Source organism: Taudactylus pleione, unplaced genomic scaffold (assembly GCF_031769625.1).
Source record: "Taudactylus pleione unplaced genomic scaffold, aTauple2 ptg000082l, whole genome shotgun sequence".
Taxonomy (NCBI): Eukaryota; Metazoa; Chordata; class Amphibia; order Anura; family Myobatrachidae; genus Taudactylus; species Taudactylus pleione.
In genome coordinates, this window is record NW_028284484.1 from 10,682,188 (window position 1) to 10,700,893 (window position 18,706).

Below are 18,706 nucleotides of genomic sequence, written 5' to 3' on the forward strand. Positions count from 1 at the left end.
TCTGGTTGCAACGCAGAATTGGTCCTCTACCAGATGTTCACACCTTCCTTCAAGGTGTTCTACGTATACAACCTCCCTTTGTCCCTCCTGTGGCTCCATGGGATATGTCCGTGGTGCTCCACTCACTTCAGAAACCTCCATTCGAACCCCTGGACTCAGTGGATGTCAAGTGGCTCACTGCGAAGACTGTTTCTTCTGGTTATAGTATCTGCCCATAGGGTATCGGATTTAGGGGCGCTTTCCTGTCGCTCCCCCTTTTTAATCTATCATCAGGACAGGACTGTTCTTAGAACGCGCCAGAGCTTCCTTCCCAAAGTGGTTTCTCGTTTTCACCTTAATGAGTAAATTGTGTTTTCGGCCTTTCAATCACCAGACCTCTCGGCAGGTGAGGCCTCTTTGGATGTGGTCCGTGCTCTGAAGATCTACGTAGACCGTACTACTTACATCAGAAAATTGGACTTTCTCTTTGTCCTATATGGATTCCAAAAGAAGGGATGGCCAGCTAACAGACTCTGGCCAGAGGGATTCGCATGACTATCTCACAGGCTTACACGCAGACTGGCCTTCCTGTGTCGGCTACATTATCTGCTCATTCTACTTGCCCTGTGGGTCCCTCGTGGGCAGTCCAGTGTGGCGCCTCTGCTGAACAGCTATGCAAGGCGGCCACGTAGTCTTCTGTCCACACCTTTCTTGGGTTTTATGCCTTTCATACATTTGCCTCTCAGGATGCTTCTTTCGGGCATAGGGTTATCCTCTCAGCTCAGGAGCGTTCCTGCCCTTGAACAACTGGTTTGGGACATCCCCATTGTCTCCCCTGTGAAGCCCTATGGACCTTGAAGAAGAAAAGGAGAGTTATGATAGAACTTACTGATGTTAACTTTTTGTTCTTCAAAGTCCATAGTGTCCACAGGGCACCCGCCCTGACGCACCTGGCTTCTATGGGTTTCTTCTCTTGGTCACTTGTTTCCTTCTCTGTGTGAGATTGTGATTCCTCAGTGTACCAGTCTTCCTTCTCTCCTATCCTGCCTTGAGCTTGTTAACAAAACTGAGTTGCCCTCAGGCTGTGGGCGCGGTATAGGTGGAAAGCCCGGAGCATCCTGGGATTGAAAAGCTTTGCTGTTGGTGTCCGGTCCTCCAGGTCCCATGTGGACCCTATGGACCGAAGAAAGAGAGTTAACAAGGGTAAGTTTTACCATAACTCTCCTTTTACAGTCTATGGCAGTGGTTCCCAAACTGTTCGCCGCTGCACCCTGGGGTGCCTCGGGACACTTGCAGGGGTGCCTCAGGATGGTGGTCCAGCAAACAAATCTAATTCTTTATGGTCAATGTAATGTAAATACGTGGACAAACAGAAGTGCAAACCTGTCACCCACAACATAAATAACCCTAAGGATGACAGGTAAGGACAATTTACTTCACTTAACTACTTCACTACATTTTTTTCTGAATTTCTCAATAACAAACTATTGGCTTAGGCGTGCCATGAAAACATTGCTGATACTCTGGGACGCCGTGATCAAAAAAATGTAGGAACCACTGGTCTATGCACATATTACTTGACTGAGTGCATCCATATGTGCTGATAATGTCATAAAATATAAAACTTAGGTGGATGCAATCCTATATTGCTATAGAAGACAAAACTGAGGGTCAAACGAGCAGCATTTTAGGGGAAACAAAATAAAAGTGTTGGTCCAAAAGAGGTGTGAGATGCAGGTTTTTTGAAATGAGGTTTCAAAGAATTTCACTTCCACAAAAGAGAACACAGAGCTTTTGATTAGATGGGATGTGAAGATATAGTTTTGCAGAACATAGAATTCCACATGAACTGCTCGCTTCTGTGTATATTACTGGTTTCCAGCCATGAGTTTATATACTATTTAACCCTAAGCACTATGTAACCATGACTTGCAAGTTAAGGAATCTGCATTGCACTCCTTATAGTAGGTGCAATGCTATATGAGCGCTGTTTAATCATTTATAATACTCCTACCTGATGCATGCACATTTCTGTGTAAAAGACTAAACTTGCTATGAAAGAGTGTGTCACTAGTGTGTGTTTAGTTTTCATCGGGCGTGTATTACTGTGTATTTTAAAATTGGCTTGTTAGATTGGGTATATTGATTGTAGGTTTGGGAGTGTGCAGTTTGCCATGTACTACAAAGGCCTCCAGTGATTCATACTTTGATTTTTAATACCACTAAATTGTGCAATTACATTGTAACAGTGAATGTAATACCTTTTGATATTCTGGTTATTAGTAAATTATTAACTATTAATATAATTTTTTTTTGGAAAGTGTACGCCCCCTTTATGCTGACAGCACACATGTAGATTTGGATGGGGAATTTGGTTATTTACAATCGGACAATCCTAAAAATCTAAACTGAATTGGGAATAATGATAGGAATTCAGAGGATAACCTACAGTGGCTACGTGAGACCCTTGTGGACAGAGGGCTGTTCTGAAAGGTCCAGGTCTCTGCAGTTAGCTCCCATTTGTGTGGCTAGATTGCTCACAGTCACAGGTGGTCAGTCCTGCCAGCACCATGTGTTAGAGGAGAATGATTACATCAGAGGCAAAGTAACAGCCCATTCTCTGATTTGTTCGGCACTCGCACTGCTAAAGCTGCATTAAGAAAATGTATTTCTCACTATTCCGCAAAGGTTTCTACAGCAGACACAGCTTGTTGTCTTGTGCCCCCATCACTTCCCTTTTTGAGAAATAAAATAAATAAAAATAGTTCACATTTATTAGAAACCTCATAGTTTTTTTACACAAATGGTTGACAGTATCTTGGTTTTCAATAGTGACTAGTATATCTTTATGTCCATAGAACCCGTCCATATTTTACGTATAGGGAAAGTGAGCATTGTTTTTAACCTAAAGGGCATTATTTTGGTAGTCAAAAATAACCTATTGTCATAAATAACGTGTATTATTTGGATATAATGTGTAAAAACAAATAACAAAATACCCATGTCCGTGCTTCTTCCCATGACAGAGTGGAGGCAGCCATATACTGTCCATACGAATGCAGACAGTAACCTGACAGCATTTGTGAATAATACCCCTGAAGCACTGGAAGTAGTGTCCATTTTCATGAATATTAGTTTAGTACACAAAATGGCGTCTCTACCTGTATTTGGGTGGCAGGCGTTTAAAATAAGGTAAGGTTTCTGGGATAAAACAATTATCTTTGTTGCACAAAAGGATTGTTCCATGTAATAATGTAAGCACCCATGTATAAAATGAACTTTGATATGACATAACTGTATATAAACAATAGCAATGATAAATACCCGTTTTATAGAGACTTTTGGTCTTTGTATTGTGAATAACCTTGTCCTTGGTCTATGATCTGTTACCCTTTTGCTCACCAGACATAAAGGTCAGTCAGGCATGTACGCAGCTCTCACCTCTCACAGATACAGTATCTGCATCCGTGTACAGAAACGTGACAAGGCAGAATGCAGGTTCTTTGTTCTCAGACTGCCCAGACCAAAGTGAGCCATTTCTTTGTATATTTTATTAGCAAGAAGGGTATTGTATTTTTTAACCCCTAAAATAAAGGCATACTTCTTTGTCACTTTATTATCTCTATCACTCTGTTTTGAGAGTTGATTTCTCTCCAGAGATCGTGACCGCGCACTGATTGTGACCGGAACCCTACTGCAGGGTTGGGTACGGGATGCCGGCGCTCGGGATCCTGACAGCGTTAGGATACCGACACTTGTCCCTACCCCGAACTCTCCCTCCCCAGTTCCTAAACCTACCCTCCCTCCTATTTATTTATTACCACTTATTTATATAGCACACACATATTCGGCAGAACTTTACAGAGAATATTTGGCCATTCACATCAGTCCCTGCCCCAGTGGAGCTTACAATCTATGTTCGTTAATTTTGTGGGGAGCTAAGTAACCTACCTGTATATTTTTGGAGTGTGGGAAGAAACCGGATTACCCGGAAGAAACCCACGCAAGCATATACAAATATACAAACTCCACACAGGTTGGGCCGAGGTGGGAATCGAACTCACGACCTTAGTGCTGTGAGGCAGTAAAGCTAACCATTACACCGAAACCTAACCTCTGCCTCCCCCCTTAGTGCCTAACCCTATCACCTAACCCCAGTACTTACTGTCGGGATGTCGGCGCCGGTATTCTGACAGGTGTCAGGATTCCAGCGCCGACATCCCGACTGTTGGGATTGTGACCGGATCCACACTGCCTGTTTTTATGTGTACTTGCCAGAAACCACTGTTCATCGTACTGCTTATGTGAGGGAGCTTTGTCTTGCCCATTTTCCAATAAGTTCACTTCTTCACCAATTATTTTCCTTTGGTCTGTTGTCCGTGGACATTTTTCCTGGTGAGCATTATAAACATAGGAGAACTGAAGTGCATATGGTTTCATTAATGTGTGAAGTAGAGAAGATACTTCCACAGACAGACTTTGTGTTCTCACCTATGAAAATGTAGCCCCCTGCTGGATATTTGTATATTTACATGTGCTAGACCACTGTATAAGCTAGTTTGTGACATAACTTTTGCCAGATTATATTATAATTGATACCTATAAATAGTTAGCTTGCCTAATCGCTTAACCTCGCCTAAATATATAATGGCAGCAAAGTATTAACCGTCAGGTTGACGGGCATGTTCGATAGATAGTCGGGGTCGGCAAGGACCCAGCATGCACGTGCATCGCTGGCCCTTGCCGGCTAGCCACCTGCAGACTTTCTGCACGTTCCGACCAAAACCTCCTGGTTTTGGTCGCATTGTGCAGAAAGCCAGCAAATGGATAGGCCCCTTAAGTCACAGTAAAAACGTATCTCTAGTCAGCGTGGCATTTAACCTTAGTTCATTTATCTCAAAGCGTTAAGTGATTCCAAATAAAGAGAAAATGGTTTGTCAAAAACTCTTAAAGACTTATTTATTGTATATCAGGGTTTTCCCTGATGACCGACAATTCATTACAAATTGTTTAGCTTCAACTTATGGGAGCTATTTACCAATGCTTGCTTGCTGGGACAGCACATCCCAGCAAAACACGTTACCATTTGTAAAAATGTTTACAATAGAAATTGTAGGGGTAGGGTTTAGGGTTAGGCTTAAAATTGATTGTCGATATCATGCAGCTGTCCGACATCTTGTCCTTGGTGACATTTTGGGGCATATACAATTGGCCACGAGATTTGGTCCGCAAAAAATTTTGAGGACCTCACAATCAATTTTGGTTGCGAGGTTGGGGGTATGCATGTTTCCCAATACCCATGGTTTCCAATGAAAAAAAATTGGTCGCTGGGTTTTTTGTGGCCAAATCCCATGGGAGTAAATTTTTTTATTTTTTTTTAACCTGTAGACGGCCGCTGAGCCTGTGCGCGGGGAGCGGGTAATGTGTGCAGGGAACAGGTGCAAGGTTAGCGGGTGTAGTGTATGTAATGTGTGCTAGGTGCAGGGTTAGCAGTGGCAGTGTAGGTAATGTGTGCTGGGAGCAGGTGCAGGGTTAGCGGGTGTAGTGTAGGTAATGTGTGCGAGGAGCAGGTGCAGGGTTAGCGGTGGTGGTGTAGGTAATGTGTGCACGGAGTGGTAGAGGGTTAGCGGCGGTAGTGTAGGTAATGTGTGCGAGGAGCAGGTGCAGGGTTAGCGGTGGTGGTGTAGGTAATGTGTGCACGGAGTGGTTAGAGGGTTAGCGGCGGTAGTGTAGGTAATGTGTGCAGGGAGTGTCAGAGGGTTAGTGGCAGTAGTCTGCTTGAACTGGGTGTAGCATGTGCAGGGAGTGGTAGAGGGTTAGTGGCTGTAGTGTAGATAATGTGTCCGGGGACCGGGTGTAGTGTGTGCAGGGAGTGGTAGAGGGTTAGCGGCGGTAGTGTAGGCAATGTGTGTGGGGAGCAGGGTTAGCGGTGGTAGTGTAGGTAATGTTTGCGGGGAGCACGTGCAGGGTTAGCGGTGGTAGTGTAGGTAATGTGTGCGGGGAGCAGGTATAGTGTGTGCTGGAGTGGTAGCGGGTTAGCGGTGGTAGTGTGGTAATGTGTGCAGGAACTGGGTGTAGTGTGTGCAGGGAGTGGTAGAGGGTTAGCGGTGGTAGTGTAGTCAATGTGTGTGGGGAGCAGGGCTAGTGGTGGTAGTGTAGGTAATGTGTGCGGGGAGCAGGTGTAGTGTGTGTAGGGAGCGCTAGAGGGTTAGCGGTGGTAGTGTAGTCAATGTGTGTGGGGAGCAGGGCTAGTGGTGGTAGTGTAGGTAATGTGTGCGGGGAGCAGGTGTAGTGTGTGCAGGGAGTGGTAGAGGGTTAGCGGTGGTAGTGTAGGTAATGTGTGCGGGGAGCAGGTGTAGTGTGTGCAGGGAGTGGTAGAGGGTTATCGGTGGTAGTGTAGGTAATGTGTACGGGAACTGGGTGTAGTGTGTGCAGGGAGTGGTAGAGGCTTAGCGGCGGTAGTGTAGGTAATGTGTGCGGGGAGCAGGTATAGTGTGTGTTGGAGTGGTAGCGGGTTAGCGGTGGTAGTGTAGGCAGGGCCATAGCTAGGGTAGTGCGGCCGGTGCCATCGCACAGGGCACCGCAGAGCAGTTTAGGCCTGTAAAATTTCTGTTTATTATCATTCTCACTTGTAGCTTCCTTTTATTTCATCCCCAGCATCACCTGGCCTCCTCTATCTTTTCCCTGACCCTTCCCCATGAGGCCAATGCCCTTTTTGGGTGTATTATGCCCCTTTGTAAAAATGAGGGGGGCGCCAATGTTCTTTCTGGCACAGGGCACCAAAAAGTCTAGTTACGGCTCTGAGTGTAGGTAATGTGTGCGGGAACTGGGTCTAGTGTGTGCAAGTAGTGTAGACAATGTGTGCGGGGACCAGGTGTAGTGTGTGCAGGAACTGGGTGTAGTGTGTGCAGGGAGTGGTAGAGGGTTAGCGGTGGTAGTGTAGGTAATGTGTGCGGGGAGCAGGTGTAGTGTGTGCAGGGAGTGGTAGATGCTTAGCGGCGGTAGTGTAGGTAGTGTGTGCAGGGAGTGGTAGAGGGTTAGCGGCGGTAGTGTAGGCAATGTGTGTGGGGAGCAGGGTTAGCGGTGGTAGTGTAGGTAATGTGTGTGGGGAGCAGGTATAGTGTGTGTTGGAGTGGTAGCGGGTTAGTGGTGGTAGTGTGGTAATGTGTGCAGGGAGCAGGTGTAGTGTGTGCAGGGAGTGGCAGAGGGTTAGTGGCCGTAGTGTAGGTAATGTGTGCAGGGAGTGGCAGAGGGTTAGTGGCAGTAGTCTGCTTGAACTGGGTGTAGCGTGTGCAGGGAGTGGTAGAGGGTTAGCGGCGGTAGTGTAGGCAATGTGTGTGGGGAGCAGGGTTAGCGGTGGTAGTGTAGGTAATGTGTGCGGGGAGCAGGTATAGTGTGTGTTGGAGTGGTAGCGGGTTAGTGGTGGTAGTGTGGTAATGTGTGCAGGGAGCAGGTGTAGTGTGTGCAGGGAGTGGCAGAGGGTTAGTGGCCGTAGTGTAGGTAATGTGTGCAGGGAGTGGCAGAGGGTTAGTGGCAGTAGTCTGCTTGAACTGGGTGTAGCGTGTGCAGGGAGTGGTAGAGGGTTAGCGGCGGTAGTGTAGGCAATGTGTGTGGGGAGCAGGGTTAGCGGTGGTAGTGTAGGTAATGTTTGCGGGGAGCACGTGCAGGGTTAACGGTGGTAGTGTAGGTAATGTGTGTGGGGAGCAGGTATAGTGTGTGTGGGGAGTGGTAGAGGGTTAGCGGCGCTAGTGTAGGTAATGTGTGCAGGGAGCAGGTGTAGTCTGTGCAGGGAGTGGTAGAGGATTATCGGTGGTAGTATAGGTAATGTGTGCGGGAACTGGGTGTAGTGTGTGCAGGGAGTGGTAGAGGCTTAGCAGTGGTAGTGTAGGTAATGTGTGCGCGGGGAGCAGGTGTAGTGTGTGTTGGAGTGGTAATGGGTTAGCGGTGGTAGTGTGGTAATGTGTGCGGGAACTGGGTCTAGTGTGTGCAGGTAGTGGTAGAGGATTATCGGTGGTAGTATAGGTAATGTGTGCGGGAACTGGGTGTAGTGTGTGCAGGGAGTGGTAGAGGCTTAGCAGCGGTAGTGTAGGTAATGTGTGCGCGGGGAGCAGGTGTAGTGTGTGTTGGAGTGGTAGAGGGTTAGCGGCGGTAGTGTAGGCAATATGTGCGGGGAGCAGGGTTAGTGGTGGTAGTGTAGGTAATGTTTGCTGGGAGCACATGCAGGGTTAGCGGCAGTAGTGTAGGTAATGTGTGTTAAGGGAGTGGTAGAGGGTTAGCGGTGGTAGTGTAGGCAATATGTGCGGGGAGCAGGGTTAGCGGTGGTAGTGTAGGTAATGTTTGCGGGGAGCACATGCAGGGTTAGCGGTGGTAGTGTAGGTAATGTGTGCGGGGAGCAGGTGTAGTGTGTTGGAGTGATAGAGGGTTAGAGGCGGTGTTGTGTGCGGGGACTGGGTGTTGCGTGTGCAGGGAGTGGTAGAGGGTTAGCGACGGTAGTGTTGGTAATGTGTGTGCAGGGAGCGGGTGTAGTGTTTGCAGGATTAGCGGCGTTAGTGTGTTCGGGGTATGGGTGCAGGGTTAGCAGCTGTAGTGTGTGCGGGGAGCGGGTGCAGGGTTACGTGTAGTGTGTGCCGAGAAATGGGTGCAGAGTTAGGGGTAGTGGGGTGTAGGGTTAGGGGTAGTCTCTGTCCTGTGCCCGGCTGGTCCATAGAAGCTGTGTGCGACGCTGGAGAAGAGACGGAAGAAGAGGACAGTGCTGCAGAAGGGGAGTAATTAAGGACTAATTAAGCTGTCCAAAGGGATCCAGAGCAAGTGCAAACAATTTTTCCTTAAAATATGGATTGAAGGAAAAATTAGACCTGCTCTGGAGGCACTGAAAACAAATATCAAATCCCCGCACTCAGTTGAATACCAATAATCTTTCGGGAAAAACCTCACAGTTGTGAGGTTTTTGGCAAACTCGTACCTAATTGGGCACGATTTTATTCAACGCGATGTGAATAATGCCGGGAATCAGCTCCCGGAGCTATTCAATTCATTTGCGCTGCTAAGCCCGACTAAGGATTTATTCTTGCATCCTTCTGGGGATGTGAGCAGAAATCCGACAACAGTCCAGACGATACGGTGCAGTTTTCTGCCCTTAGCGCTGGGAAAACAGCATCGCGTCCGGAAGTTTAGTCGGAGAATGCCTGTTCTCTCGTCTAAACACCTTGTTTACAGCATGAGAGCGAGCCTTCCCCGACCTAACTTCTGGCAGAATTGAATAGCTCGGGGAACATTATCGTGTCTGTATAATCACTGGCCACTTTGTGATTGTCAATGAAATATAACTGAGATCCTTTATACAGCGCTGTGTAATATGGTGACACAAGATAAATAGTACATCTGCAGTGTAAGGGCTCATCCAGATAAACATTGTGGTATGATAATGCACTGATCGGTTTTGTATTACAGCATGTTGATATTTGTTTTGTTATTGTGTTGATGGCATCTAAGCCAAATTTATGAATAATTAAAATCCTATGCTTAGACTAGTAGTAAGTGTCAGCTCTTGGCCATTTGCTATAATACAGAGTAAAACACAGTTATAGTTGAACCACAACTCCCATAATGCTGCTGTCTGTTTAAATGCAATGGACCACATTGCAGCTTGTTTAGCTACTGAAAGAAATCATCAAAAGCAAATGGAAACTTTCATCCTACACCTTCTTACACATCCGTAACATTAAACTATGTTCATTATTCCTGGCACACATTGTGGTATTGGTCAGAAGCAGCAATTTATACAGGTGTTGGAGTTGTTAGAGAAAGTACTCCCTAATACAGTGTTGGCTAACCTTGACACTCCAGCTGTTGTGGAACTATATATCCCAGCATGCCCTGCCACAGTTTTAGCATTCCCTAATAGCAAAACTGTAGCAGTGCATGCTGGGTTATGTAGTTCCATAACAGCTGGAGTGTCAAGGTTAGCCAACACTGCCCTAATATGTGATCCCTCCTTACCAGCACTGGCCATTTGCAGAGCTGCTTGTACTGTGGGCACATCCTGTGCTGCACTCCTCCTACTGGGCAGGACCAGCATTATGTAATGTAATTAGTAAGTCTTAAGAGGCACTGCTGTGACTGCCTTACCTTCTCAGCCTGTATACCTGGGCGAGCCGTAATTCATTCTGTGATCAGCTGCCAAGTTCTCTGGGGAAGACTCTCCTGTGCTTTGAACCTGCTTGAAGCTGTTCAGTGGATTTTCTTGCAGTTTTTCAATTATCATTGTGCTGCGAGTGGGATGGAAGATCACTACATACACACAAAGCTAACTTTAGCCACACTGCAACGGTGTACTGACATGTGCAGCTCCTGTCACTTATGTCTCCAGGAGGAGATACTACTCAGAGTTTGGTTTTAGTGATGACTGGATAGATCTGTAATCTCCAAGCTCTCTCCCTGCCCTCTTTCACCTCTCACAGTAGTGTCAGCTGTGTGTGGCCAAGGTGGTTTTTACTCCACATTGCTTCCAAAATGTCTTATAGCCAGTAGCAGCCTCTCTCTATCAGGATTTACAATTTCTCATTTCTGACTCACCTGGGAGATTTATGCAAAAGACCATGAAGATTTATGACCGAGTGAAGCCTAGAAACATTCCCAAGAATACCTGGCAATGGTTAGTATGCAACAAGCCCACCCACTGCAATAGATCGGGCTTTGCTTTATCAGCGTAAATGAGTACACGATGGGAACAAACTTGTTGAATGGAATCATGGCATACATAGATACGAGGGCAGCTTTCCAAGCATGCTGCTGCCCAGTCTCTGCTTATTCTGCAATTGTTCATATCTGATTAAACCAGAATTTGAACTGCTGAAAGGGATGGGCAGCAATGTTTGTAGACTTCTGTCTGTGTGGTTAGGACATTATTTATGATACCGTGTTCTGTTTTTTTTTTTACTGTATTTTATATGCAAATTTGAACATAGTGCATTCCACAGCTAATGTGGAACACTATCTGCCTTATGTAATATGTAAACATAGAATGCTTTTATGCTGGCCAATTTAACTTCTATCTGATCGCTTAACTGATCAGTCTATGGTTCTCTTCCCTAACCTGTCAAGAACAGGGGTTTTTAAATATAATATAATTTTAGAATGCGAAAAACTATTTTTTTTTCTATATTTAAATATTACTTTAGGGGTATCGCTAAGGTGCCAGATGAATTTTGATGGCTGTCAATCTCCTGCCTTGGGCTGTCAAATGTTTTATGTCAGAAATTGTCATTTTCTAAGTTTGCCAAAAGAGTGTTGAAAAGGAACAAATTGTCACTATTAAAAATAACATTTCCCTTCTGAAATGTCATTATTACATTGTTGAGTCATAACTGTAGGCCATTTTTCCCCTAGAAAGTGTGTGCAGTCAGCCATTAGATTGCAAGCTTAGTAGAGCATAGCAATTTGCTTTCAGGTATTAAATATATGTAAAGCATATACCGTTATCTGAGTCGCATTAGAATTGCTGTCGTCCTAATAACAATAGGTATCCCCTTCCGGAGTCTCTTCAGCTGCTATGTAATATATATATATCATCCAAGAATAGAGGCGGCACCCAGAGAATTACAATTCGTGTACCCCCAACAGGGTGTTTATTAGTGACTGTTGTCCTGAGGAAGGGGACTAGAGCCCCGAAATGTTGACTCTAATAAACACCCTGTTGGGGGTACACGAATTGTAAGTCTCTGGGTGCCGCCTCTATTCTTGGATGTTATGTTTTGGGGGCGCTGACCCCCGAGGTGAGCACCAGAGCTAGCTTCAACACTCATTGCAGAATGGTAACAGGAGTGCCTGAGCATAGGATTGTGTGTGTATGTGTGTATGTGTGTATATATATATATATATATATATATATATAATCTCTCATATATAATCTTTTTTTTCTTTTAGATATCTCTATCTCAATAAATACAAACATTCAGTCAGTCAGGCCTATGCGTTCTGAGTATGAATCACCTTAAACAGTGACAACCTAAATACTGCAAGCCCCAGTAAACAATGCAAACCAGTCTGTGTCAGGGAATAATAGATTGGAAGATTGTGCCCAGCGCTTCAGCAATCTGGATACAATCTGTTAAACAGTAGAGTTTAGGAGATTTAAATAGGATCCCAATGTCAGCTGATTCTGTTGTCACAGGAACAATTCTACCCCAAGTCCTCTCCATCTGCGTACCGCCTGTTTATGGCATTAAGTGCAAGGACACTAAGTGGCAGTTGTTGAGTCCATATCTAGAAGACTCTTATCCACATATATATCTGGCACTGTGTGTGTACACATAAATAAATATATTTGTTTATATACTCCTTTGTAATCTAATTGAAGATTACCTCCCACAAATCAGGATTGTCAACCCTTGTAAACATTTACTGATTATATATGTTATATGCCAAATTAGCTTCAAAAAGTATAATTAACAGCAATATTCAGAGGAAGGAGGGTGTTTATTTTCTACAGTATTGACAATCATGTGTTCTTCTATATGCATGTAATAACATCAGGAAAGCTGATGTTTTAGTCCTTGTTTTCCTTACTGACCAGTGAAACTGTCACTAACCTTTTACTGATTGTCAGTAAATGTACTTCTAATTTGTAGCTCTGATTAGTATTCATTTTACTACATAGCTGTGACAGGAGCAATGTACAAGTGACAAATTCGATCTGTCACTAGTACAATATTTAAGACCATTAATAATCGCTAAGTGCGAAAACCTTAACAAATTTCAATACATCTTTTTTTTTTAATTTAACCCTTTTTCAGCCCAACTCTCCAAATGTACGACATCTACAACCTACTATAAAAGTTTTAGGCTTCCACCTAATGATTATTTGTAAATGTTCTCAGGAGTACATTAAATTATCCCTTTATTTTATTTATTTATTTTAATAATGTTGTCTATGGTTTGGGGCCGAGCTTTGCAATACAATGTTACAGACAGGTTCATATAATCAATCACTGCATGTAAATATTGTCTCTGCACCTTGTGACAATGTAATAAATGCCCTCTGTCTGTTAGCTGCTTACATAAAGTGTGTATTTAAGGAGACAATAATAACCTGTTGATTCTTAAATAGTCATAAGATCTTTAAATTAACAATAAATATGAATAAAAGACACAAATAAGAGCCTGTTACTTATGTAGATAAATGATTTGCCTCCAACTATGTCTTTATTTAGGGTAAAATTGTTTTATATTTTTCAAATGGAGTGGGTAGAGGCATCATTGCAAAAACAAAACCTAGTGAAACATTTGTTCGATACATGGGAAAGTTTTGTTGGAATCTTGTTCAATAAAGATAATAATACAAATTCGCAAGTGTTCTTTTTCCACAAATGGCTTGAAATTCGGGCGCTCCTAAGGGAGGCACTGATACAACTATCTGATTAAATCCAACTATGGTGTATTTTGAGGATCCCACACACGCATATCTGATGTACTAATAACAGTAGGGTTGTGTATTGATTGATTTGTGAATGTTGTGCAATTATAATTTGCCAAACATGATCCAAAGGTACAAAATCGGAATTGGATAATAGAGCTAGTTAAGATCTTAATAAATGAATGAATATGTAATGATAAGAGCTTATGCTTCAAATAAAGTTTATTTAAAAAAACAGACAATTTCAAACAGTTTCCTGTAACAGTCTGTTGTGTTGAGCAAAGGTGCAACAATCCCGTAATGAAAGTTACTGTACCCCCTACAGCCTATAGCCAGGGCAGCAGAACAGATTTGTGCTCTGTTTTGACCATAATAATAACTGTATTTTTATCTTCACATACTGAAACAGTTGCCAGTATAGATTGGTTGTATATATACCAGTAATCCCCTCCTGTCCCCCCTGGGATTGGATCCTTTCTCTCCTTGTCACTCACACATTTTGCAACAAAACAAACTTTATTAATGAATTCAGGGTTCAGCCCAGGACTCATCAGTTTGTCATTTCTACTATTGAATATAAATGACACAATTACTATAATACACTAACCAAACAGTTTATGAATTATCCTGAACACAGATGTGATTACAGTCTTATATCTTCTCTCTGTCTCATACTGGACAAGATCTGGCCCCTTTTTTTTTTTTTTTTAATAAATAAACTTCATTATTCACTAATTAATTAAATGTGTTAGTAATGTACCACTCTACTCATGAGCCAATATATGTAGCTAATGTATGGCCACATTGAGCGCATACAGTACATCTTTGAATATTGTTCCTAGTAATCTCAGGTGTAATATTATGACCTGGTCATCACTTGCAGGGTTCAACTGCAAAATAATTGCTTCTGATTGGTCCATGAAGTCGTTTTCTTTTCCATTTGGACAACCCACATTATGGATGTAATGTGAGAACGAGACCAGACAAGCTTAGCCCAGCTCGTGTACACCTGGACCTCTCTCCTGCCCGGTCTAGTCTGAGGGCTCTTGTCCTTGTGTCCTGCATATAGTGCACAGACTTAGCTACTGCCCTTACTGCAGGAAGATGTTTGCCATCTATCTATCCACCAAATGTGCCAACGTTCTCCTAAGACATGTGACCTCGCTGTGCACTCATCACTTAAGCGTCTTCAATAACTTGGAAATGCAGCCAGTCACAATGTACAGCATAATATTCATGTACATTTTATGTAGGGGCAGTTCCACTGTTCACACATGCCCTGTGCCTGCTGTGTACGTTTACCTATTACTCGTGATTGCAGATTCTTGAACATAGTTACACTATTGAAAGATCATTGATCGTTTATTATTCACATCTCAATTTCTAGGCATATCCAGGACCCAGCAAGCCAGCTGCTAACGTGGAACAAGCCACCAAAAAGTGTGTTGGTGATCAAAAAGGTCAGAGACACGAGTGTCCTGCAGCCGTTCAAAGAGCTGTGTGTGTTTCTCACAGAGGTAAGTCACATCCCAGGTAATTGCAGTATTTCTTCTGGGTGCTTTATACCTTGTTAGTGATCCTTCTCACTGGGGGCTAAAGCATAGCGACACATCTAGTTATCTGTAATAACCTTCTGATTGTGACATGGGAAAACAATTCCCTTTTAGGGATAGGTAGTCCAAGGAGCAAAATAGGTGGAAGATGGCACATTACAGTCTTCTGCCAATTTTTTGTTTGCATGTTCACTATACAATCAATGGAATAAGCAAAAACCATTCATGTGCACTCTCCTTACTCTTTACCTACATATTTCACTTAGTATCTTTAGAAAGTTTAATAGTTTTATCATTGTTTGCTCTAATGGCAAAGTAATGCTTATGCTTATCAATCAATATTGATCTCTCTATATAGAATGGATCTAGAAGGCTCGATAGCTCATCCCATATACTATCATTCCTTCCATGCTCCAAGTAGTAGAATCACAGGGTCCCCATGATAGCAGGCATTTATCCAGCTCTACTAACCACTTGCCAATTCCTGCTACTTTTGTGACTGTTAGAGACGTGCCAGCTTTCAGCGTGAGGCTGGGCAGGGGGTCTGCTGCATGGCACATGTCTGGGGAATGGGGCCCTCCCTTTTATACTTTACATGAAGAGGAAAGGTCTTTTTGCAAGATATGGCTTCAAGGTGTAGTTATCCCCTAGTGCAGAGGTTCCCAAACTCTGTAATCAATGCACCCTAACAGTTCAGGTTTTAAGGATATCCATGGGTGACTTATTCAGCACCTCAGTCAATGATTTAACCATCTGTGCTTAACCATGGATATCTCAAAAACCTGGACTGTTGAGGTGGTTTGAGGATGGAGTTTGGGAACCTCTGCCCTAGTTTTTTTTTTTTTTTTTAAAAGAATGAGTTGATCTATGTACTTATGTACTTTGCCCATTGAATTGGCAGCAGATATGCAGTCACTTCTATCTACTTTCATTTAGCAAAAGAACATGATTGTTTATGTGGAGAAGAAAGTATTGGAAGACCCCGCCATAGCTAATGATGAGAATTTTGGACCAGTAAAGAAGAAGTTTTGCACTTTTAGGGAAGGTGAGAATAGCATGCACATGTATCGTCTCTGGTTGTTACTGTATGTAAATGTTCACACTGCGTCCTGTTGTGTGCGTTTTCTGATTTTATAAACAAACCACTTTATGCAATTATGTAGCTGGGGCTTTATTAGCTACATTGGTAGTTATGCCATTGTTCTGATGTCAGCATTAGAACAGTGTATAATGTCTACGATGCAGACAATGCTTTATCAGCATCACGTTATATAGCATTGTAAGTTTGCATATGTGCATTTCTGTATGCCTCATAGTAGATAAACATACTGTTTTATCAGCCTGAAAACAAATATATTAAGAGTATATACTAACTTTTACATTGAATAAATAAACATCTTCTTAAATGATCCTACAAATTGCTCCTGCAATATGAAGTGACTTCAGTATGTCATTAAAGTCACATCACCATGGGTATTTTTCCCAGGTGATTTCGTAGTTCTTCTCTTTCACAGCCTTGGATGAAACTTGAGGCAGTGTTATGGCCCCCATAAATCTACAGACGGATCGTGGAATCCTGTGATGCAATTGAAAACGCCGTTCCACCGATCGGAAATGCCGGTCGGCGGCCAAAGATGTTCCGCGATCAGTTGGCTGATCGGTGAAATTCTTAATTTTAAAATTCACCAATGTGAAATTGATCATATTTTGATCATGATTGGCAAATCAGTGAAATCCAACATGTTGGATTTCACCGATCCTGCAATGCTGGGTTGCAGGTTTGCAACATAGCTGCGATCCATCGGTGATGTATGGGCCCCTTTACTGTGCAGGGTAGGACCAACATCACATATTGCAGCATCTGATTGCTCGTCCCATTTGCAGAGAATTGTAATCATTTACGTCAGTGTAAAGGTTTTACCCTTTTACATGAGGGTCAGTTTCATCAGAAGCCAACTGACTAGCACATTCTTGGCCTGTGAGGGGGACCGTAGCACGGGAAGGAAACCAAACGAGCTCAGGGAAAACATGCAAACTGCGCACTTAGGGCCTGATTCAGAATTAGGAGTAAATACAAGAAAGAGCAATTTGCACTATGTAGCACTGCAGGTGATTGGAGCAGAATTAAAATGTACTGCGAGATTTAAATTTGGGAAGGGATGTGTATCTTAATGCTAAATTTCAGTGTAAAAATAAAGCTGCTCAATACTTGCTCCTTTTTTGATTTTCTCCTAACATGAATCAGGTCCATAGTGTCTTGGTTGGTTTTCAAAATCGTGCAATTAAGGCAGCATTGCTAGCCACTGTGTCACTGTGATGCTCATTAATAAAGTGTAATGGGGCATTAACACACAGCAGCCGGTCTAGTTGGACCAATCGGCTGTGACGTATTTTGCATGCAGATACAGCCGCAGTGGCACATAGACTATAGACATGCCGCATATCATTTTACTCAGCAGAAGCTGCTTGTGCTCTCTATCCATACTTTGTGAATAAGAAGCATTTGAAGGTAAAAAGTCACACAAAAGACACTCAGCGATACCGAGTCACGCCATGGCATGACTAGAAGGGTTGTTTAACGCACAGGGAAGTAAGATGTATGTCGACACTTCTGTATGCACTTTTTAAAATTATTGTATTTATTATTTTAATGTATCAGCATTGGTCCTCACTAGCACCTCTACCTACAATCATTTTGTCTACAGTTCAGCGAGCTTGTACTATTCTCAGAATGAAAAGCGCTTTCATGCCTGTTAACTTTTTATATATATTTTTTTTAACGCTTTACTAGATTTTGATGACATCTCTGACCAGATTGACTTTATTATTTGCCTTGGAGGAGACGGGACCTTGCTGTATGCTTCATCACTTTTTCAGGTCTGTTCTGGTCACCTGCTTGTAACCTTGCATAAATGATATCATTAATGTGACTGACAGTGCTAATCCCAGTGACTGATTGTGTGGTGTGATTATATGTCACCCTCTAGTAGCTTTGGTCATTTGAACTGAAGTTGAACTGTACTTTTTTTTCCCCTTGAAAATAGCCCATTGCCCAACTATCAGAATCACAGGTCATTATGTCTGGAGACATGAGCACACATAAAACTCCTGCTGTGCCATGATGCTGGAGGCTAATGTACACACTTGCAGATAGATATTGGTGTGACAGCGGATTGGACGGCCCGATGATGCTGGAGGCTAATGTACACACTTGTAGATGGATATTAACGACACAGCTGATTGGACAGCCCCATGATGCTGGAGGCTAATGTACACACTTGCATATGGATATTGGCGACACAGCTGATTGGACGGCCCCATGATGCTGGAGGCTAATGTACACACTTGCAGATAGATATTAACGACACAGCTGATTGGACAGCCCCATGATGCTGGAGGCTAATGTACACACTTGCATATGGATATTGGCGACACAGCTGATTGGACGGCCCCATGATGCTGGAGGCTAATGTACATACTTGTATATGGATATTGGCGACACAGCTGATAGGATGGCCATGCACTGTGATGGAAACCAATTTCAGCAGCTTTTACCTTTCACACTGTTACAGGCTGTGAGCACTGGAGCAGGCTCGGACAGCTTGTGCATCTCCAGGTTGTTGTGAAATTACAATTCCCAGGAAACCCTGCCAGCTATCAGATTACGGAGCATGCTGGGGCACTAGTTTCACAACTCCAGAAGAGCCACAGATTGTCCAGGCCTGCACTCCGGACAGTTTTTGTAACTAGAGGCAATTCA

The 18,706-nt window shown here is 43.3% G+C and overlaps 1 protein-coding gene across 5 annotated transcripts in view; it reads left to right on the forward strand.

The window, feature by feature from the left end:
* Nucleotides 1–18,706, forward strand: part of NADK (NAD kinase) — a 130,965-nt gene that overhangs the window by 68,086 nt on the left and 44,173 nt on the right. For 4 of the 5 annotated variants that reach the window (XM_088468214.1, XM_088468216.1, XM_088468215.1 and 1 more), the window contains exons 4-6: nt 14,781–14,910; nt 15,883–15,991; nt 17,738–17,823. In XM_088468214.1, coding sequence (XP_088324340.1) covers nt 14,781–14,910; nt 15,883–15,991; nt 17,738–17,823 — 325 coding nt within the window. Of the gene's footprint in view, nt 1–10,143; nt 10,634–14,780; nt 14,911–15,882; nt 15,992–17,737; nt 17,824–18,706 lie in introns of those variants that run through there. The other variant, XM_088468218.1, reaches the window with a different exon arrangement.